The 22201-nt window shown below is 48.8% G+C and overlaps 2 protein-coding genes across 4 annotated transcripts in view; one reads left to right on the forward strand and one right to left on the reverse strand.

Moving 5' to 3' along the window:
* Positions 1–541: 541 nt before the first annotated feature.
* On the reverse strand, positions 542–18402 carry KLHL17 (kelch like family member 17). Its single transcript, XM_083375466.1, has 12 exons — positions 18198–18402; positions 14247–14524; positions 13392–13513; positions 11981–12202; positions 11217–11333; positions 10246–10459; positions 9670–9814; positions 7602–7769; positions 7378–7466; positions 6939–7012; positions 5958–6139; positions 542–4382 (listed from the first exon to the last, which is right to left on the reverse strand). Exons 2-12 carry the CDS (start codon positions 14473–14475, stop codon positions 4154–4156), a joined length of 1791 nt encoding a protein of 596 aa, XP_083231592.1. The 5' UTR covers positions 14476–14524; positions 18198–18402; the 3' UTR covers positions 542–4153.
* A 947-nt stretch (positions 18403–19349) lies between these two features.
* NOC2L (NOC2 like nucleolar associated transcriptional repressor) overlaps positions 19350–22201 on the forward strand; it is a 32668-nt gene continuing 29816 nt past the window's right edge. For 2 of the 3 annotated variants that reach the window (XM_083375862.1, XM_083375863.1), the window contains exons 1-4: positions 20059–20215; positions 21039–21215; positions 21467–21641; positions 21865–21981. In XM_083375862.1, the coding sequence (XP_083231988.1) occupies positions 20175–20215; positions 21039–21215; positions 21467–21641; positions 21865–21981 (510 nt within the window). In that variant the 5' untranslated portion in view covers positions 20059–20174. Of the gene's footprint in view, positions 19418–20058; positions 20216–21038; positions 21216–21466; positions 21642–21864; positions 21982–22201 lie in introns of those variants that run through there. The other variant, XM_083375864.1, reaches the window with a different exon arrangement.

The following is a 22201-nucleotide window of genomic DNA, read 5'->3' on the forward strand; positions in this document are numbered from 1 at the left end:
ACCATCTTCTGAAACCCACTTTCTTCTTCTGGGTCTGTTTGAAGAGGGCTCCACTAGCCAGCAAGCTCTCTGCATCCCCTTCATACAACTGACGGGTTATTTATAGACATTTGAGGCTGGAGCGACGTAGAGCAGGTGGAAAGAGAATTCTGTTAACCGATCCCAGATACATTTTCCAGCATGATTTGCACCAACATTTTCCCTCCACGTGTGAATCTTCCAGTAGAAACCTGAATGCAAGTCTCTGAATCACACGCAGCCCGTCCTTGGTCTTGCTTCGAAAAACCTCAAGTAACGAAAATGTTCGGAATTAGCCAAGGTCACAAAAATCCGTGCTTCCCATTCCGAACAGAAAGACATAGCTGGCATGCGTACATGTCTGAAAGTCATCCACGTCTCTAATCCCATTTTGGACCGCGTCCCGTTGGCTGGAAGCTGTTACCTTTACAAGCAACCTAGTCTAGGGTCAAACTTGGGGCAGGTTTAAAAAGAAAAAAATGAGAATGAGTCACAGAGTCAAGAAAAATCTACTTGTTTTTATTTTTTTATTTTACACACCGGCTTGTATTGCTCGTATTTCTCCCCCCCCCTTTTTGTTTTAGTGCAAAAATTGAGAAACACAAAATAAAGTGGACATTGAACAGCACATAAATAATTCTGATGCATATATACAGATAAATTAACACACACACACACACACATACACACACCCTCCCCGAAGCACCTCCAACCTAGGGTGAATAAACTGGGATTTTGCACCATGGATAGATAGAGTTTGTACTTCAACAGGAGCATTGGGGCAACAAGGAAGATGGGATTGATTGATTGATTGATTGATTGATTGATTGATTGATTGATTCCTTCCTTCCTTCCTTCCTTCCTTCCTTGCTTGCTTGGCAATTGGCTCACATTTTTAACCATTTGCAGCATCCCACAATCATCTTACCCATCATTTTTGGTGGGGGGGTTTTTTGGGCAGTTTCCATTGTTTTCTTCCGATTTCCAGCAAAAACAAAAAACAACCCTTACCCACCGGTCAAAGTGAGACTGCTGCAAAAAAGGGTACTAAAATCAGTCACAACCACGTGGTGACCTGCTTGACGACGAGGCTCAGCTATCGTCGTAAGCAGAGGACTACCTGTAGCGTAATTCAGAGGGGAAGTTGAAAACAGGCTGTGCTCGTTTTGAGTTAAAGGGGGGAAAGCAAGGAAGTGAGTGAAAAAAATGCTTCGACCAGGACAACCACTGGTCATTCCTTCTTCTTCATGGTTAAGACCGCCTTATCCTCCATCGTTGCAAAGCCCAGCATCTTTGCTTGCTTTCCAATTTTACGTTGAACCGGGAGGGGGCGCGTGTTGTAGTATCTCTCTTCCGATTGGCAAAGATGCCAACGCAACCCCGTAGCAAAAAAAAAGATGCCAAGAACCGATCTCTTGGTCCAAGGCTCTCCAGACTTGGCAACTTTTAAGACTTCTGTGGACTTAAACTCCCAGAATTCCTCAGCCAATTCGTTCTGGCTGGTGAGTTCTTGAAAAATTGGAAGTCCACAAATCTCATAAAAGGGCCACGTTTGAAAGACCCCTGGCTTCAAGGCATGAAAAGGAATTTTAACAACATCTTCTGGTGCAAACTTTTTCGACCCCACTCCGGCGCAAACAGATGAGAAGGTCCCACAGGCTTTGCTCCCCATAACCTGCCCCACTGGGGGATTCCTAAAAACAAAGTGAAGGCACTTATAAAAAAAAATCAAAACACCATGAAAACAAATATCCCCAAATGAATGCAGCTGATTAAACCCTGATATATACTTCCCACCCCGTTACAGCACACGGGTTTTGCAAAAGTATGTTTCTGGGTGGGAGGCCGAGCACAGCGCCAGACAAGCGAAGAAATGCAGGTTTACAGAAACGATTGTTGGAAACGTTGTTTGGCAAAAAATGCCTTCAAAGCCGAGACACGATGCTTTTAAATCCAAATCATGGACACAGATAAGCCCAACATAGATGCCCTTTGGATTCGCCCTTGATGGCAGGCCACACTTTTTTTTTTTTTTCAAATCATGGCTTACGAACTCTAGGATGCGTGGACTTCAATGCCCAGGATTCCCAGCCGCAGACGTATTGGCTGGAAAATTGAAGAGGTGGACCCATTATCTATGGTTTGCTAACAAAATATGGCACCAAGCATTAGACAGTCTGCTTGATTGTGGCTTAGCCAGCTATGGAAGCTCACCAATTGTGGTTTGTAAAGCAGATCTTATGGACCAGTCACAGAAGGACAAGTTTGATCGTGGCTTGATACATGAACCCCACTTTTGACCCAGAACCCCCAAAACCTGGGACCAATTTGAAGCAGATTCTAATGAGGAATTTTCAAAGCTTGTGAGTTGGATGTTCAGTTCAACCTGCCCCATCCCCATCCAGCATCGATGCAAACTGGACTGCCACAGTGAAACCCGTGGCAAAATAAATAAACTAACACACAAAACATATAAAACCAAAAACAGAAGCAGCAAAGTGGTCACTGGCAGAATTAAAATCAACGAGAAGCATTGGCTGACTTGCGTGAGCCTCCGTGTCATAATTCTCTCCCACAGAATTCTCACTTTTGCACCCGATGGCAAAGACAAAGAGGCCATCTACACACAGTGGGATCTGTCTTCAAGCAATTTCCTTTCCTGTCTCTCCCCACCCAATTTTTTTCAGGGGCAAGCTAGCTGGGCCTTGTAGTCCAAACCCCATCAAAGTGAGGGAACAGTAGAACAGCTGGAGCCTTTTCAAGGCAAGCCCTCAAACGTCGTGCTTTGCTTTTTTTTTTTTTCTTTCCAAAGCTCTCCCCCCAAATTAAGTGCCACCACGTTGCCCTTCTTCGTGCTTTGAGGGCCAAATCCACATAATGCAGCAATATTACGTAGTTTCACGAGCGTGGCAGGATAATACTCTGAAATCAGACAATTTTTTTTTAGACAGGAAGGCTCTCGAACAGAAGTCTGACCTAATGCGGTGCTACAAAGATGGGATGCACAATGCTGAATTGGTCCATTCAGAAGGAAGGCTGTGATTAGGCCACACTTGGTTAATCCACAAGGGTATTTTTCCACACACAGAGTTTCACTTCAGTAGATGGTGCCCACAGTTTGGGCTCGCGGGAGATTAACAAAGTGCCTCTCTCCGCCATTTTTCTGCCCTGCAAACCCTAACCCTTTAAATAATAAATAAGTGAATAAATAAGGAGAAGGCAGGCAGGAAGATAGCAAGATTGGCTGGCAAAGGCTAACAAATAAATTATAAAGGCTCTCATCATTGTCAGCGCTCCCAACACAAGCTGGGGGACCCCAGGGGAGCAATTAAGGAAGTGCTACTTGGCACACATCGAACTGTGAAATCCACTTCACGCCGCCTGTATGGTAGACTCCTCAAATCACCAACAACTTGAGCCAATTCCTCCCAGTTCAGACCAAGAGCTAAGCAACCCCATGGACATAGCTTCCAGACACATGCCAGAAAAGATACTGGGAAGATGTCCGATTGGGTGGCCTGCCCAACAAGAGGCGACCATGTGGAGAACGTGGAGAGGACCTATGGATCATCTCAGCCCTGGTTTTGTGTTTAAGGCATCCTTTCGCTAGACAGGATGAGGCCTCCTTCGCCCGCACACCTCCCACTGTTAAGCTTGATAAGAAGTTATTGGCTAATTGTGATGTTCACAGCTTAGACACCGCAAGTCGGCCCAGCCTACGCAAATAACTCCGTGGTTGGTGTCGTCGGCTTAGCTCGTGGCGGTTCCTTGGTTTTTGCCCTTGCCAATCTCAGTCCCTTGCGTGAGATGGATCCAGCGATCTACGCCCAACCGTGGAGCTCAAAGGTTGTTGAGTCTGGCCTACTAGAACCAGGCAGCAACGGTCGAGTTATGATGGGATCAACAATGGACACGTGGAGAATTCTCTCTTTCGGCTGTCTTCTTCTCTATTAGGTCTCTTTTGTTTAAGGAGCTTCCCCTTTTGGAGCTGCGCCGAAAGTGGGCCCCGGGGAATCTCTCTGGGTGCAGCACCCCCTTTCACAGAGATCGGCTTCCGGAGGGGCCTGACCACGCCGGCTTTGCGCTCCGACAGATGCTGCAGTCCGGGCGAGGCAGGGAGCGGGAAGGTCCTTCGTCAAAGACTCGTCGAGGACACCGAGAGGGTGGGCGAGGACGGGGGCGGGAAGTTCAGGAGTTCCAGCACAGCCACCCCCACGCTGCTGCGCCGGGTGAACATGCAGGAGGCCGCCACCCACTTGTTCGTCCGCGGGTTGTACTTCTCAATGGAGTTGAGGCTGGAGCTGCCGTCGTTCCCGCCCACGGCGTACAGCCAGCCTTCCATGGCCACCAAGTCATGGGTGCTCCTAAAAATAAAGAAAGCAGAATAATAATAATAATAATAATAATAATAATAATAATAATAATAATAATAATAAGAAGAAGAAGAAGAAGAAGAAGAAGAAGAAGAAGAAGAAGAAGAAGTAGTTGGAAGGGACCTTGGAGGTCATCTAGTCCAACCCCCTGCTCAGGCAGGAAACCCTGAGATGGGACTTAGAATTCCGTCAAACAGGAGAGCATCTGGCTATGGCTAAACTCCAGGAGCTGGAACTTATGAGCCTTGGTGGCCCAGTGGTCAAAATGCAGTACTGCAGGCTACTTTTGCTGACTGCCAGCTGCCAGCAGATCGATCCTGACCGGCTCAAGGTTCATTTCATTTCATTTCATTTTATTATATTTGTATACCGCCCTTCTCCCGAAGGACTCAGGGCGGTGAACAGGGCACATATAAAATACAAAATACAAAAATTAAAAAGAATTAAATAGTAGCCCAGTTAAAACAATATCACCGGTTGACTCAGATCCTTCCGAGGTCGGTAAAATGAGGACCCAGATTGTTGGGGGGGGGGGGGGCAATACGCTGACTCTGTAAAGCACTGTGAAGCGGTACATCAGTCTGAGTGCTGTTCCTGTTGCTATTATGCAGAGACAACCTAACTCCACAGGACTCGCTTAAAATGAGTGGAGTGGAGATGGCTTCAGACTCCACCATAATCTTCCTTCTTCCTGTCTCAGCTTTTTCTTTAGAGCTGTCAAACTATCCCATGGATTGTTTTTTTGTTTGTTTGTTTGTTTTTTAGAATCTCAAATGCTTTTCCTCACAATTTTTGGAAACGGTCAGATGCCTTCACGCCCATGCTTTGTGCCTTCCTAATATTTCTTCATTTATTTGTATCCTGCCTTTATTGGTTTGAGAAAGAACTCAAGGCGGTGAGCACATCCAATACAGACTTTCCTCTTCCTATTTTCCCCACTAGTGGGACTAGAACTCACCGTCGCCTGGTGATGGGCCCAAAGTCACTCCGCTGGCTTTCATAGATAAGGCAGGACTGGAACTCACTGTTTCCTGGTGACTGGCCCAAAGACACCTGCCAGCTTTCAGGTCTAAGGTGGGACTAGAACTCACCGTCTCCTGGTGATTGGCCCAAAGTCTCCCCCTGACTTTCAGGCAGGACTGGAACTCACCATCTCCAGTTTCTAGGCCAGCACCTTAACCACGAGACCAAACTGGCTCGGGGGGATGTCTTTGGAGCAGAATCTTGATTTTCTTCTGTTTTCGCCTCACTGAAGCAAGAAGGTTTCCCCCCCCCCCCCGGCTCCATTTATACTCTCTGTGGCATTATTAAAATTGCAGCAGTTGCAACAGGCCAATGCAAAACGCCACCACTAGATCACTAGCCAGGATAGACCCCCCCCCCACCTTCAATTGCAGCCATCCTGCACACTAGGAATCTGCAAAAATATTTCTCCTTGTTTCCTGACTCACTTCTGCTTGAGGTTTCGAGATGTCGCTTTAAACACTCGAGAGGGCCCGGTTTGGTGGAAAGCAGAGATCGCCCAACGGTTGGGACGCCACGTCGTTTTAGGGTGCTGCTCCCTACCTCCGGATGTTCATAGGGGCCACACTTTCCCATGTGTTGGTTTTGGGATTGTAGCGCTCCACCGAGTTAAGGCAGCTGGTGCCATCGTTCCCTCCGGCCACGTACAACATCCCTTCAAGGACTGCCACGCCTGCACTACTCCGACGGCTCAGCATGTTGGCAATTGGTGTCCATGTGTTGATCTGGCAGAGAAGAGACGAAGAAGAGTTTTGTTTTGTTTTGTTTTAAAATTCAGCTTCAAAAAAAAAATCCTCTCCCCCTTTTTTTAAGAGGCGTAACAGACACATCTGATCATCCGTCCACTCGCTCACTCGCTCATTCATTCATTCATCAAATTTATACGGTCACGCATCTCACAGAAATGTGACTCTGAGCAGCATTCAGTATGGTTAAAAAAATTAATGTACAAAAATATTTATTATTACTGATCGTCACACAGTCAGCCAGATGTTCAGACTGGCTTGCCACATTGGCTTTGCCAGTGGTGATCCAGGACTGTCAGGCGCAAAAGATCAGGTCCACACTTGAAGGTCTAATGAAACTGATTTCTTTGCTAATTATCCCTAGGCACAGGGATCTCCGCAATGTAGCATCTGCTAGGAGTTAGAAAAGGGTCAACGGAATTCAAGAAAGGTGGGACTTAGTTCGCTTGTGGCTACCTATGTAGGGATTCTAGGCTGATGCCTCTTTTAACTCCCACCTCAGATGCTCCTCCTACATCGATGCTGCAACCGTCCGAAATACACACCAGTTCCCAAACTACGGGCACCCGACCACAAGACCTGGCGAGTCTTCCAGTGGTTGTAAGTATGGGAACTGGTTGTAAGTCCTATTTTGCAGCGCCGTTGTAACTGCAAACGGTCACGAAATGAATGATCGTAAGTTGAGGACCGCCTGGACCTCCTGGACCTCCTACTCAGAACTCTCCATCTCTCCCTTCGTGGTTATCCCATCCAGGCAGGAGAGGAGGCACCCATTTACCTGTGGTTCATACTTCTCCACGGTTGCCAAGTGCGACGAACTGTCGTATCCTCCAACAGCGTAGAGGTTGCCATCTTTGATGGAGAAGAAGAAAGTGGGGGGGGGGAGGAAAAAGCAGCTTGTAACAGAGGACCCCAGGGCACCTTGAGTTACAATCAAAATTGGGACGGAGGCTGGAAATCAGGTCGCAAGTCATCCTGGTCGTACGTTGAGACACCCATGTGTTTTCCCCACATTTTTCACGGTCATTAAGCGAAGCCATGCCCTGCGTCTGAATTTTGATCACATGGCCACATGGGGATGCTGCCACGGCCGTGGGTGTGACGAACGGTCCTAAGCAAACTGTCGTAAGTTGGGGACGACCTGTATCCATTCCTAAGAATGCCGCGACCCCTCGCACCCTTAAAAGAGCAGCTCTTTCGGGAAATGCCGGCCTTACCTAAGGTTGCCACGCGGACGTATCTCCTCCTCGTGCTCATAGCCGTGATGCTAGTCCAGGTCCCCGTTAGGGGGTCGTATCTCTCAGCACTGGGACACAGCGAGAGCAATCCACAATCAATAACTCGCGGGAGCAAAAAACAACTCAAAAGGTCTTTTTGGAGAAGACGACGTAAGGGCTTCATTGGGACGGGGAGACCTTCTGAACTTGGAAGGACCATTTACCTGTTCAGACATGACGCACCGTCGTAGCCTCCAGCAGCGTACAGGAGTCCATGCAAGGCCACCACCCCAAGGCAGCTCCGCCGGGTCCCCATGGAGACCTCCGTCTGCCAGGCGTTGGTGACAGGATCGTAGGACTCAACGGTGGCCAAGTCAGATGTTCCATCATAGCTGCACAGAGAGAGAGAGAGAGAGAGAGAGAGAGAGAGAGAGAGAGAGAGAGAGAGAGAGAGAGAGAGAGAGAGAGATCCATTATTATTACTATTTTTAAAGAAAAAGAAGGATGACCGCAGAGAAGCAAAACTTTGGAAGAGAATTAGGAAAGGTTGATGTAAATTAGATGAGATGGGGTGTCCTCAACAAGTCATGGACAACTCTCGGTGGCAATCTTGAACTCAGTTCAAGGCCTGTTGACCTGGACTGCTTCTGCTTTTGTTTGCTTTGGGTCAAGCTTTCCTTGACTTTCCAATTTTATCTCAGGCTGGCTGCCTCTTCCGAGGCCTTCAGCCTGTGAGGCTGGGCAAGTGCTGCCATCTGCTGTGGCAAAAGTTCGATCCCCTTTCTTGGGGGGGGGGAAATCCACAGGGAAAAGGGGGCCTGTAATGCAGGATACCAAGGGAAAGCAAAAGAAATAAGTTCGTCTTTCCACAGGAGTTCCAAGGGGGTTCGGTGGAACTCATTGCCACAAGACTGACGGACAGCCCCTGGCTAAAAATGTCTTTATGAGGACAGTAGATGTTATTCATCAAGCTCAGAGGTGGTATGCTAGTGATGCTCAGTTTGCTATGGGTGTGTGTGTGTGATAAATATATCCATCCATGTTTCTGTCTATCCGTCCGTCCGTCCATCCATCCCTCTATTTCTCTCTCTCTCTATCATCTGTATCTATCTGTCTCTATCATTTGTATCTATCGAATCTATGTGTCTATCTGTCTATCATCTATCTATCTATCATCTGTATCTTTCTATCATTTGTATCTATCGAATCTATCATCTGTGTCTCTGTCTATCTATATCATCTGTATCTGTATTGTTTGTATCTATCCAATCTATCTGTGTATCTGTCTGTCTATCTATCTATCTATCTATCTATCTATCTATCTATCTATCTATCTATCTATCTATCATCTGTATCTCTCTATCATTTGTATCTATCGAATCTATCATCTGTGTCTATGTCTGTCTATCATCTATCTATCTATATCATCTGTCTCTATGTCTCTATTGTTTGTATCTATCGAATCTATCATCTGTGTCTATCTATCATCTATCTATCTATCTATCTATCTATCTATCTATCTATCTATCCATCCATCCATCCTTCCTTCCTTCCCTCTTTCCTTCCTTCTCTCCATTTATCTTTCCTTTCCTTTCCCCTCACTCCCTCCTCCCTTCTTCCTCAATACCATAGTAACAGTAGTAAATCTGCAACTCGGTGAATTCTACAGAGTGATCTTTAGCTGTCCGTGACCTTGGAAGGGATCTAGACAAATTAATCCATGGGTACTTTTGGATCACTTTCTCAGAGTCAAATGAGGCTCGCCCGGGAATGCCATCCAGGAAGGCTCTCCTTCTGCTCAGATTTTGATTATTTTTTTTAATCAAATCAAATTCTCCCTTTAACGCAGATTCTGGACAAGAGTCTCCTCAACCTAACCCCGCCCAGAGCTGAAGTTCAGAGGCTGGCCGAACGCTCTCCTTGCGGTCAGGTTTAAAACACCGCCCTGCTTCAACCAGGAGGACCCTTCCCTCGTTCACCTGCCAACAAGGTAAAAAAAACTCACCCGTGGGGGGGAAGAGTCCTGTGCTGTATTTGGCATGCCCTTCCGAGGAGACCCGCTAGATGATCTCTTAGGCACCCAGAAGACCCTCCTCCTCCCAAGCCCATCTCTGAGCGCTTTCAATTGCCGTAGCTGGGTGCCGCTTTTTTCTTTTAAATCCTGCAGCTGCCTCCATCTTTCTCCTTTCCTCATCCCCCCCACACACCCCCACCATGTTATTCCATCCCAATATCAAAAAGGGCCCACTCCTCAAGGAGCCGGTTCCCTCTTGGGGGGAGGGAGGGTCTTACCCGCCCACCGCATACAGCTTGTTCCCAATCGCCGCCACCCCCACCCTGGCCCGGCGGGTGGACATGGAGGCAACCATGTGCCAGCGGTCGGTCCGTGTGTCGTAAGCTTCACAATCCCCATGGATGGCAAAAAGGCTCCCTCCGCCTGCGGGGGGGTGGGGGGAGAGAGAGAAGAGAGAGGGAGGGAGGGAGGGGGAGAGGGAGAGAAACACAACATTTTTTTTCCTTAAGATTGGGCCAGATTCATTCAGATTCAACACAGTTGTCACCTTGGGGAAAATTTGCTGGCAGTACATCACACCGGCTGTTTTCCAACAATGCAGACAACCAGCTGGGTGGAATAGTCTAGGTAGAACCATGTTTCTCAAACTTGGCAGCGTTTAGAGAGGTGGGCTTCAAATCCCAAAATTCCCCAGCCAGCAATTTCAGAGAAGGTACTTTTTAAGAAATATCAGGGCTATCCATCCTTCCATCCTTCCTTCCTTCCTTCCTCCCTCCCTCTTTTCCTACCCTCCCTCCCCCTCCCCCCTCCTTCCCTCCCCCCTTCCCTGCTCAGCTCCTTCACGCAGGCCTTACCCACAGCAAAGAGCACCATGCTGGCCCCCTCGCAGCGGCGCGGACGAGTCCGGCTGTTGCTCAGCACTGCCCTCTGCTCGGGCATCAAGTGGTACTTGAGGGCTTCGATCAGCAAATCTTTGCACTCCGAGTGATGGCGGACCAGCAATTCGGTGTCAACGTTGCTCATCAGGAAATCCCGGCTGAGCAAGGGGAGACGGACACACTTCATGAGCTGAAAAGGAAGGTTGGGGGGGGAGGAAGAATCAAAACCCAGAAAGGGACTAAATCAGGCTTTAGAGGCGGGGCGGGGGGGGGGAGATCACCAAGGTTCTGCCCTGGAAGATTCTTGGTTGGGAGAAAAACAGCTCATGGATGCAGAGAGCGGCTTTAACCAGCTTCCCCAATTCCGCCTCATTAAAAGCGAGCTTCCCCAAGGGAGATGCCCCTCTGTGGAGGAGAGGGTTTGTCTAGATGACCTTTCAAGGGCCTTTTCAGCTCTGTGGTTTGGGAAGCACGAAGAACCGCAGCTGCAATGCAAGGATCAGCAGAGAGAATGAGAAATCACAACTCCCCTAATCCCCGGCCAGCCTGACCCACACTCCAACAAACTTAAGAACGATCCGTCTCCGGAGCAGCAGGCTGGGAGCAGCTAAAACTTCTCCGTTGGTCCAGGAGCCTTCAATTTCTGATTTTATTATCTTTCCAAAGCCCAGTTTTTGGATTCCCAGTGTCGGCAAAGCCTTCAGTTCCAAACGGGAAAGGCCTCTGATGTGAAATGCCCCAGAGAGGCATATAAACAAAAATCAACATTTGGGGAATGGTGGAAACTCTTCAAGAAACGTGACACACATTTGTAAGCGTGAAGGGAAGACCCTCCATCACAAGCATTAATGGTTCACTGAGGAGACGCCGGGAGGCTCACGAGGTTACTTCCAGAGCATCCGTCTTTTCATGAAATGCTTACAGTTTTATCTCGGAAAGCCACGTACTCGGGGAATATTCTGTTTCCTGCTGTCCACGTCGTGCTTCACCCAGCTCAAGACGGCTCGGTAAACTTCTTCTTCCGAAGGCACGTTGAGGCTGTCGCTGGAGATGAGATCTAAGACCTGCCCAGAGGAGGAAGAAGAGGAACATCTGGAAGTTTGGATCTGAGAGGGTGGAATCCAGTTGGACAAAGACAGTGCTGAGCAACGGGTCAACCTGGATCCGAGAGAATGGAATTGGCTTGGACAAAGACAATTCCGAGCAATGGGTCAACCTGGATCCGAGAAAATGGAATTGGCTTGGACAAAGACAATTCTGAGCAATGGGTCAACCTGGATCTGAGTGAGTGGGATTGACTTGAACAAAGACAATTCACAACTGCTGGTCAACCTGGACCCAAGAAGATGGAATTGGCTTGGATAAAGACAATTCTGAACAATAGCTAACCTGGATCCGAGAAAACAGAATTGGCTTGAATAAAGGCAATTCTGAGCAACGGATCACTCTCACTCTGCTAATTCTTTTCCTTCAGACTGGTATTTTTTCTTCTCAGAGAGGGGCACAGCACAGAGGGGCCCAACTTTAACTCCAGAACCCGCTACAGGTCGCCTGGGTGCTTTGCAGTGTAAAAACACACCCGTACCTCTGTGTGCAATGGAACTCCTATCTCTCACACTACAATTTAATATTGTGACTGTGCTGAGTTATCAGGAGCCCTGTTCTTCAGCATCCTTTTACCCCCACCTGGATGCCTCCCCCCCCATCTCACCTGTTTGAGAGGCAGCAACATAAATTCCTCCGTCTTGGAGACGTCCACAAAGTGCTGTAAGACGTACTTATGCGCCGATTTCAAGAGATCGCTGCAGGAGTGGGTGTCTGCAAAACCCCGGATGCCCAGACAGTTTGAGGGGTCCAGCTGACTCAAGAGGAACTTGCAACAGGCATCCCGCACCCCGTTTAGCTGCAGGAGGCTGGCTGCAGGAAGCAAAGTCTGGGGGGGGGGGAAAGAGAGGCTGCTGGTAGCATCCTTGTGGCCAGGAGTTCCACAGACAATCCACAGCGTAGATCTTATACTGGGCACGGATCAAAACTACACGCCCAATTAGGTGATGACAACATCCCTATTTCTCCCTTCTTTCCCTCTTCTTTTGTAGCTTGAAAACATTCTGGCTTTTCACTTTGAATAACATCGCATGGTGCCATCCTTTTTTTAAAAATAATAATAATAATCTTTCAAAAAAGCTGCACTTTCTTGTCTATTGCAAAAGCTCAGCTAAAATGCTGTGCGGATTAATCTATCCAGGATCGAGTTTCCTAAATAGGATTCCAAGTCGGCCGTTTGGAAAAACCGAAAACGTGGCAAACTAGGGGTATGACAAGAAAACCCAGGTGCAAATATCTTAGGTGTAGGAGCTGGAAGACAGAGAAAATAAAAGAGTGGGTGGGGGAAACCCAGACTTGCAAGATTCTGTTCGCGCTTTGGTGCACTTGGGTGCCTCAGCTCAGGGGTACGTGGGGGGCCCTGGGTTGCTAAAGGCATATTCATAAGTCAAAGGAGCTTGACACAGCTTGATCCCAACCAAGCTTAGATCCAGTCTTCTTCTAGAATGGGTTTCATGGATCTGGACAGCCTCAAGGAGCATCAAACATTGCCAAAGTCGGCCACCAGAAACAGCCATCAAAGGCTAGAAAGGGGGAGTAGGGTAAATGGGCAATAAAGCTGTGTGTGCACATGATGGGAAAGAGGGAAGGGGGAACAACAGGTGATAAAGAGCAAGAGAAGCTCGGAACTGGTTTGCACCGGAATCCAAGGCCAGGCACCCCGAGAAAGAATGTGAATTACCCCAAAACATCTCAGCGTTCTCAAAACACTTTGGTGACTTCTGATGGGCTGAAGATGGCGGACTGGTCAGTGAGGGGAGGGCTGGGACGAGGGGGAACCTTTCTGCATCTTTTGAGCGTGGGAAACCCAGATCTAGCCTGACTTTACTGCAGCCAACAACCTCTAGTAAAAGAATCTTTCGCTTCAACCCAGTAGGAGTCGAGTGTTTTTCTTTCGTAAGGGAATCAGACTGGGGCAGGTCTGACACGGCTCTTCCCCCGGAAACCTCGTTGGCCCACTTTGAATCCTTCCCGGATGGACCCAAGAACAGCCCTTGGAGGATCTTGCGAGGTCTCACCTGGACGTTCCCTTCCCCCACCACGATCTCAGCCGTGTAGGCATACTGGACCAGTTGCTCCAGAGCCTGCGGATCAATATCGTGGAGCGTGACGTGCGTCTGACGGCTTTCACTCATCTCATCTGCAAGAATAGATTCAAGACAAAACAAAACACCTGTATGGATTTTAGGAGGAATCAGGCATGTCTAGTCTAGTGAAAAGAACGACTAGGAGTGACTTGATAGCAGTCTTCCCATATCTGAGGGGCTAGCACAAAGAAGAGAGGGTCAACCTACTCTCCAAAGCATCTGAAGAGAGGACGAGAAGCTTTACAAAAAGCTGGCAAGGTCAGAGACCTCAAATCTTGTGGAGAAAGTCAAAAAGCATGCCCTGTGGATTTTACTGCGCTAGTTGTTGCCAGCTCTAAGGGGCTGTGCTCTTCCCCATTTCAAGGCCGTTGAGCCAGCACCGTCCAAAGACATTACCGCGATCGTGTGGCCAGCATGACATCACAGACAGCTGTTACCTTCCCACCAGAGTGGTACCTATTTATCTACTTGCATTTGCATGCTTCCGAACTGCTACTGTGGCAGGAGCTGAGGCAAGGGCAGGAGCTCACTCCATGGTGTATCGCTCGGGTCCCAAACCGGGGCTGACGGCTTTCCAGCCAACAAGCCCAGCATTTTAACCATTGAGCCACTGCACCACCCCAGTCCTTGGAGAAGAGGTGGGCTATAAATCTGACAAATGAAATAAATGCAAGTATAGTTGCAGAACCAAAGAGGTCTCTGGCTGTCCCCACCCGAACGAGTTTGCTGCTGAATTTCAGTTAGATGTAGGCGGGAATTTGTCCATTAGAAGAAGAATCCTCCCACCTGGCCCCAAATACTTGCTTGTGAACATGGCGTGGAAGTAGGGGCTGCAGGAGGCCAGCACCACCTTGTGCGCCTTGATTTCTTTGGCAGCCACGTGCAACACAATGTCGCACAGGAGGCCCCGTTGCCGCATGCGGTTCATGCAGACGAAGGCGTCGTGGTAGTGCCGCTTGGAGTTGTGGGAGATGCTGTGGCCGTCCCGGTTCAGGAGCTGCATCCCGTTCTCCATGGCGGCAGCCGGCTCGCTCCTGCCTCGCGGCAATGCCCTTTCGGCCTCTCTGCAGAAATGAAATTCAAGTTAAGTCCTTGACCTACGACCATCATGGATCTTGCCCATCGTGGTTGAATATCACCAAGCACTCCGCATAACGACCCCCATCCCTGTTTTCCCCAGTGCAATTGTGAAATGAACATGCAGATCGCAAAGTGGAGATCTGGGTGTCTTTTGTCAACCGTCTGACTGGTGAATTCAACATTAGAGGAAACTCGACGGTTTTGAGGTGCCATAAAATAGAAACTTTATTGAACACACATCTTGGAACTGAAGAAGCAAAATCAACTCTAAGTTTCCCTGGGCGAAAACCTGCTTAGGTGACAACAGCTGTCCATGACACCCACCCACTAAGTGTTCACGTTGCCCAATCAAATTTCTTTGGTTTGTTATGAGAAAGGTCTACTTCTCCGTCAGACATCTGCTTTTGTGACCTTGGTTCTTATGGTCCGGCTTCTTAAAAATCCTGTTGAGTCCAAGCTTCTCCTCCCCGCTGCTTCTATGGCAAGTTGAAAGGACTCAGGACCTATCCCAAATCCCTTTGCCCCACTGACTGCAAGGGGCACCGTTCAGCTTAAAAAAACCAGCTGGGGAGACGAATCTCTTTTTTGCTTATTCTGGCCAAAAGCAGGGCGTGAATTTGCTCAAGAGCGGGCCCTCGCATCATGGCGGGAAGGAAAGAGGAACCGGCACCCCGATCCATGCTCCGTCTCCCTTCCCTGCCTCTGATTGACAGACGGATGCCATGCAGGGTTTAAGCCTCTTGGAAGAGAAAAAAGCCCCAAAATAGCAGAAGTGGGAGCTTCCTGCCAGGAAGGAGAGGAGTGGGGACTCCCATCTTCATCGGGAAGGGGAGGGGGGGGAAAGAGCGGAAAGAACTCCGGAGAGCCACCCACACAACTGTCAACGGGATCGTGCAAAAGTGTCTGCAGTCTTCAGGATTGCGGGGAAATGTCAAGCACACAGCCGGCTGGATAATTAATGCTTGCAAAAGGACTGTGGCGGGAGAAACACGAGATATAATTATTCCTGGGGGGGGGGGAGGAGGAAAGGCAGACTGCAAACCACCACCACCCTCCTCCTTGCAGCTGTTCGAATGCAAGGACGCAATAATTGGGTCTCCCATGGCCTGGTGCAACCCGCACAAACCCGCTGAGTTAGGAGAGCCATTCCAGGCCAGCCTTCGTAAGCGTCTTTCTCCTATGCTTCGTTCTAGGCACGGAAAGTCGCAAAATGGGACAATGTCCCAGAAACGTTGGGCTCGTCTCTGGACATAATCCGAGGACTATGTGTGCAGGTTATCTTTCCTAGCCTCACGTTTCACCTTAGCCACATTTTGCCCCGATCTTTCCATTGTTATCTCTTCGAGGACGCCTGCTGGGAAAAAGTTCCCATCTCATTTTTGAAGGGAGCAAGTCCTAGTCATTATTGTCGTCATCCTCTTCCTCCTCCTCCTCCTCCTCCTCCTCCTCCTCCTCCTCCATCCTTTCCTTTGTAGCCCTCCAGCTCTCCCTAAAAATAGTTCAGGTTGTGAAAAGGAACATGACGCAAAAGCCCGAGATTAATCTGCTTGCTAATACAGGTAGGCTCCGAAAACAGCTGTAAAAGTTCCAGCTGACATTTCAAAGGGCTGCAAAGCCGGCCTCACACCCATTTGGGCCAGACATTGTGTGACACAGTGGCAAAGCACAACGCAGCAATTGCATGCCTGACCTGGCCGAGGGTCCTCAGAGCTACCATTGAACCGGATGCCCCTTCCTCAATATTCTGCATTATATAAAAAGTTATTTTCTCAGCAAATCACTAATAACTGCGAGCTGTAATTGTGTTGGACTGGGCAGGTTGTGGTTGAAGCCAGAAGAAGCCACAAATTTGCACAAAAACACACAGGAAGCGTTCCAAGCAAAGCTGAATTGGTAAATAAATATTGGAATACATTTTTCACACTTAACGACCGTTGCAGAATCCCACATGATCAAAATTCAAACGCTTGCCAGCTGGCTCACATTTATGACGGTTGCCGTGTCCCGGGGTCAAGCAATCCCCTTTTGTGACCTTCCGATAAGGAATGTCAGTGGGGAAGCCAGATTCACTTAACAACGGTGGCAAAACTCACTTAACAAATGTTTCACTTAGCAACATAAATTTGGGCCTCATCCGTGGTTGTAACCCGGGGACTCCTTATATTGATCAATTAATATCCCTTCTGAATGGCCTTAAAAACCCAGCAAGGAGTGATTTCCGAAAGCAATTTTGGGAAAAAAATTGCAAAAGACGCTGCTGCATTAAAGAGCCGGGAGTGACACTGTGTCTTTTCTTGCAACCTAGACGCTTTAAAAGGCCAGCTCGAAAAGACCCAGGATATTAGCCATGACTAGCTGAGCTTGTTGCCAGCAGCTGCAGCTATAAAAATCCAGGTCAAACCCCAAATCCATAAAGCGCCATTATTTATTCAGAAGCACTTTTGATTCTCTCCTCCTCAATTCATTTCCATCCCATCTCTCTCTCTCTCTCTCTCTCTCTCTCTCTCTCTCTCTCTCTCTCTCTCTCTCTCTCCTTCCTAGTCTGGCTTGTCAGCTGTGCAAAAAAATAAATAAATCTCAAAGCAGCCCCCTCCCCAATTCAAGCTGATCAAAAAAGTGTCCATTTTTTTTTGGTGTGCGCCCCCCCTGCACCCGTTTATCTCTTCCTCTCACCCCTTTCCCATTTTTTGGACAGACAAGAGGGATGGCTGTGCAAATAGGTTGTGCGACTTTTTGGTGTGGGGAGAGGGGGGGGAATAGAGGGGAGACCGACCCTACCTGCCCAAAGATTTCAGGAAGGGCAGGAAACGGGGGGGTAGGGGAGGTGTGAACCCCACACCCTAGAGCTGCCATCTCCAAAGCACCCTTATTTATTATCATATTAACAATGGGATGCTCTCTCTCTATCTCTCTTTTTTTTTGCCAGCAGCGGCGCAGATTCCTTTTGCACCCTTCTTTGCACGCGCACCCCCCCACCCACCCATTTGCACAATCAGCAAGATACACGAGGCGGCGGCGGCGAGGGGGGGGGGCCTTTGTCGTGGAGGCACTGCGTTCGTCTGGCGCTGAGCAAGTCACCTTAAATAACCCCCCCCGCCATCTCAGCGAAGGGAGGTTCGCTCGCAGCCGCAACGCGCAAGCCAGCCCCCCCCCTTTGCCTCCCTCCTTTCCCTCCCCCACCCCCACAGCACCCCTGCCCCATCTGAGGGGGGGCAGATACTTCGTCACGCCCGTCCGGCCCCCCACCCCACCCCACTGCGGTGCTTTTCCTCTCTCCAACCCCCCCCTCCCGGTGATGGATGGCTGCAGACGGCGGTTTTGGCTCCGTCTTCTCTTGATGCAGCAGACCCTTTGCAACGCCGGGGGAAGGGGGGGCAAGCCGGGGGGAGCCCCCACCCCCAGGCCGGAGGATCAAGCTCAGGCTGGGGAGGGGGGAGGCTGGCACTGATCGCCTCCCTCCCGGAGCAAGGAGAGAGGGTGGGGGTCTGCCACAAAAGAGCCTTCTTGCTACCCGCAACCAGGGGCTTGGGCATCACCCCATGCACGCGCGACCCCCCCCCCCGGAGGAAGCCCCCCCTCCTCTTCCTCCTCCCTCCCCCGTGCAGACTTGCCCAGAAGCTGCAGCATTGTCCTCCCCCCCCCTTGCAAAAGACTCACCCAGCGGGACCCTCCAGGGCTAAGCAGCAAAGGCGGCCTCCCTGCTCGGGCACTTTGTTCTCCAGATTGATGGATCGGGCTGCAAAAGTTCGCCCGGGCAAAATCCAATCCGTTTCCCAGCTCGGGTGGAGGGTCCTGGGGAGGGGGCGCGATTTCTCCCCTTGCACCCTTCTCCACGGCGCCCGGCGCTTTCTCCGCTCCGAAACGACAAATCACTTTTGCTCTTTTTTTTTTCTTCCCCTCCCACCCGTCTCTCTCTCTCTCTCTCTCTCTCTCTCTCTCTCTTTCTCCGTCTGCCCCCTCCCCTCCCTTTACACAGCAAGAACACAGGGGAGGGTGGGAGGATTGCTGTGTGTCGAGTCGCCGCCCGCTCCGCAATTCGCAACTGGTGGCCGGCTGGGCTCTCGCCCCGCTTCATCCGGGATGTCAGATTTCACGGGGAAGCAAAACGGGTCTTCAATCCGCGGGGATAACACGCGCGAAGGCTGGGATGCCACGGGCTACTCTTCGGGGTTGTGTGTGTGTGTATCCTTGCAAGCCCACACGCGACAAGCTCGCTTCCCCACAACTGCCTAACCTGCGGGTTTCGTCTGAACGTCGCCCGGGTGGGTCGCGATTGACTGACAGCTGGCGGGAGGCGCAAACCCGGGTCCTTCGCGGCGTGACTCGGAACTGGCTGGCTCAGGAAGTTGGCGAGAGAGAAGGCAAAAGACCCCGGGGGAAGGAATCGGCCTTTTCCCACCCTGCCCAGCGATAAGCGGACACCGTTTAATCCCAATGTATTCAGACGAGCGGCAAACGCGGGTTTGGCAAGGCGGGGCGGCCAAGCCTCCCTGCCCCAGCCAAGTCGAACTTGCAAACTGCAACTGCAGACGGTCCCTCTCTCCCCTTCGCTAGTTGCGGGAGGCTTTTAAGAAGAGACGGGCACAAGGACTCGTCTGGAACGAGAAGGGTTTCCCTGCTTGGCCAGGGGGTTGGACTAGACGACCTCGCCAGGTCCCTTCCAGCTCCGTTAATTCTGTTAAGTCTCCCTCTTGGGCGCCCGCGGGCGCCTCCGCGGCAGCTCTCCACTCACGGCGGTGAACCTTAAAGCCAATCCGGCTCGGCGCTTCCCCCTTTCTCGCTACTCAGTTGCATTGTGGGAGAGGAAGTGCTCGTTCCCACGTTGTTGCAGCTGCGGAGGGAAGCTGGGCCAGCATGGCTCCCACCGCCGCCAAAAGGTCAGGGCGCTTGCAAACCCCGGCCAGCCGAGCGAGTCCCGGGCAAAGTGGGGGCGTCCTTGCAAGAAGTGGGGGTGGGAGGTAGGAGCCCTTCCGGGATTGGGCGGGGGGGGGCAGCCCCGCAAACTCGTGAGAATGGGGAATTGGGTGAGTTTCCTCCTTGGGTTTACGCGCATTCTGCCCCGACTCTTGTTGCAAACCTAGGGGGGAAAAAAACACGTTGGGTTGTGTTGCAACGCCTGGCATTGCCTTCGTTGGGGGCAGGAACAGGTGCCGTGTCCCCCGGGTGGGAAGCCTAGGTGTCCGACCCAACGCGTGTATCGCGTGCTCGTGTGAACGAATGCGCGGCAGACTCTGGGGACGCCCCGCGGCGTGGCCTGGAACGCAGCGAGCGAACAGGCTTCCTTTGCCCCGTTAATTAATCCAACCCAGGTTATCAAACGTAGCTGGGGGAGTCTTCAAACTTGGCTTGTGGACTTCAACTCCCAGAATTCCTCAGCCAGGCACGCTGGCTGAGGAATTCTGGGAGTTGAAGTCCACAAGTCAAAAGGGCCAGGTTTGAAGAGCAACCTAACTTACCTCATCCTACCTAACCTGCTGACTTGGGCGGGACAATTAGGGAACGAGCAGCACCTGGATAGTTTGATTGACGGCCACAGGTGGTGCTCAGTTGGGAGCAGGTTACCTTTGCAGCAGCAGCTTCTGAGGCAAATGAATTTTAATGTCTTAAAAATAAATAGAAATTTTAAAATACAAAATGGAGGCTGGAAGACTTGGAACATTGGGGAACAATTCCAGGTAAACCGGAAAGATTTTTTCCCCCTCACATTTTCATGTCATTTTTAGCCTCAGAGACCTGACACCTGGTCCCCCTGGATAAAATGGAAGGCTAAACGGCCATTTTCTATATTTTTCCCCTTTTCTTGCTCAGTTTTGAAAGCCCCTGGGTTAAAAATGCAGAAATGACACGTTTTAAAAGCTGTTGTAATTTGTGGACCTGAGAATTTTGAAGCCCTTTTGGTGAATTCGGTCTGGGGAGATGTTGGAGAGTCCTGGGTGCGAATCTCCCTTGAGTTATTTCATTTATTTTTATTTGTTTAGTCACCCCAGTGGCTCTGGCAGTTAAATGGGATTCAAAATTCAGGAGAAGCAAGTGGGTAACAAGGCCTCCTCATAATAAATTGTTAGAAATAATTTATAAATAATCATAAATAAGTTATAAATTCTGAAATAATCCAGGATATGTCTTGAAGGGCTTTTGCCTTTAATTTTCTTGCATTTATGAAATCTGTCTAGCTGCCCATCTCACAGGTGTGACTTTGGCTGGCATACAATTCATTCAAGTTTATTACAGTCAAAGACCAAAGAGGGGCATACAATGAAAGTAACAATGTGAAAAACTGTGTGTTATTTTTGTTTACCTCTAAGATTGGAAATAGTGTTACTGGTGTGAAATTAACAACTTGGAAATGAGGGTCCACTATATTTGCCAAATGGCAAAGCATTTATTGTATCATAATGCATTGGCCTTTCTAAACAAGACCATCTATAAACAAAAGAGGTATTGTTTATTTATTTATTTATTTATTTTTTTTAAAAAAATTCTGTCTTGCCTTTCCAGAAGCAAAAAACTGGGTGACTTGAGCGTGGATGAGTTTTTAACGTCCGGATTTGATTCGGATTTGGAAGATGATTTGATAGATGATACTCCAAATTCTGGGGGAGATGAGAAAAAAATGTTGCCTTCAGAACTTGGCAGCAAAAAGAAACCAGGATGTAATTTGGTACCAGGAGAAAGGTGAGTTTTCATGATGATGGATGGACGGATATACTCCCTTGCTGACTTTTTCCTATTAAAATTTTGAAAATCAGGACTTCTGTTTGTACTTTCTAGGAAACAAAACCCCTAATTTTTCTCTTCTGAGCAGATGCCACAATATAGCACTTTTGAAATCTGTAGGGTTTATTAGCATTTTTTAAAAAAATACTTCCTGGCTGGATATGTAGACATATAAACTTAAATTCCTTAAACTCTTCTCTGTTGTGCAGGAAAATAAAGAAAGGTCATGCATCTGAGCATAAAGATCAGCTCTCTCGACTAAAGGAACGAGATCCGGAATTTTACAAGTTTCTGGAAGAAAATGACAAGACTTTGCTTAATTTTGATGATTCTGACAGTTCGGATGAAGAGAAGAACCATCATGTGCTGCCTGAAAAATTAGAGGTAATTAATTTATTTTCAATATATCTGAACATCAGGAATCACCTGACTGCTCTTGATTAGCACTCTGATGCCAATTAAAATCCGCCTTAGTTAATACTTCAATCTCCTGAAATAAAATTATCAGAGAAACCAATTTCTTTTTATTCCCAAGAAAACTGAATGATTGTGTCCCTGGAAGTCACCCCTATCAGGCTAATGCTTTTTTTTAAAAAAACTCTGATAGGAAGCAACTGATGATGAAGATGAGGAAGAAGAAGAAGGAAAAACAGCTAAGCGGAAAAAAATGGACTTTATCACAGTGTCATTGAAAATGGTGGAACACTGGAAGGAAGTCGCAGAGGTAAGAGGGACAATTTTTAAAAAGCAGCATTTCTTTAGGAGCGGCAAATAAGTCTAATTAAATATGGAAGGTCTTGCCCAAAACAGAGATAAAACTGATTTTCTCTGTCTCTTTCTAACCATAGATATGAATAGAATAGAATATAGAATAGAGTAAATAGAATAAAAATAATAAGAATAAAATAGAATAGAGAAATGCAGAAAAATAGAATGGAATTCTT

This window comes from Vipera ursinii, assembly GCF_947247035.1.
Source record: "Vipera ursinii genome assembly, chromosome: 17".
In the NCBI taxonomy this organism is placed as follows: Eukaryota; Metazoa; Chordata; class Lepidosauria; order Squamata; family Viperidae; genus Vipera; species Vipera ursinii.

Coding starts and splice junctions, on each gene's coding strand:
- KLHL17 (XM_083375466.1), bottom strand. CDS start 14,475: ATGGAGAACGGGATGCAGCTCCTGAACCGGGACGGCCACAGCATCTCC. Junction 13,514..14,246: donor AAGCAAGTATTTGGGGCCAG/GTGGGAGGATTC, acceptor CTATTCTTGCAG/ATGAGATGAGTGAAAGCCGT. Junction 9,815..10,245: donor CATGGTGCTCTTTGCTGTGG/GTAAGGCCTGCG, acceptor ACCCCCCCGCAG/GCGGAGGGAGCCTTTTTGCC.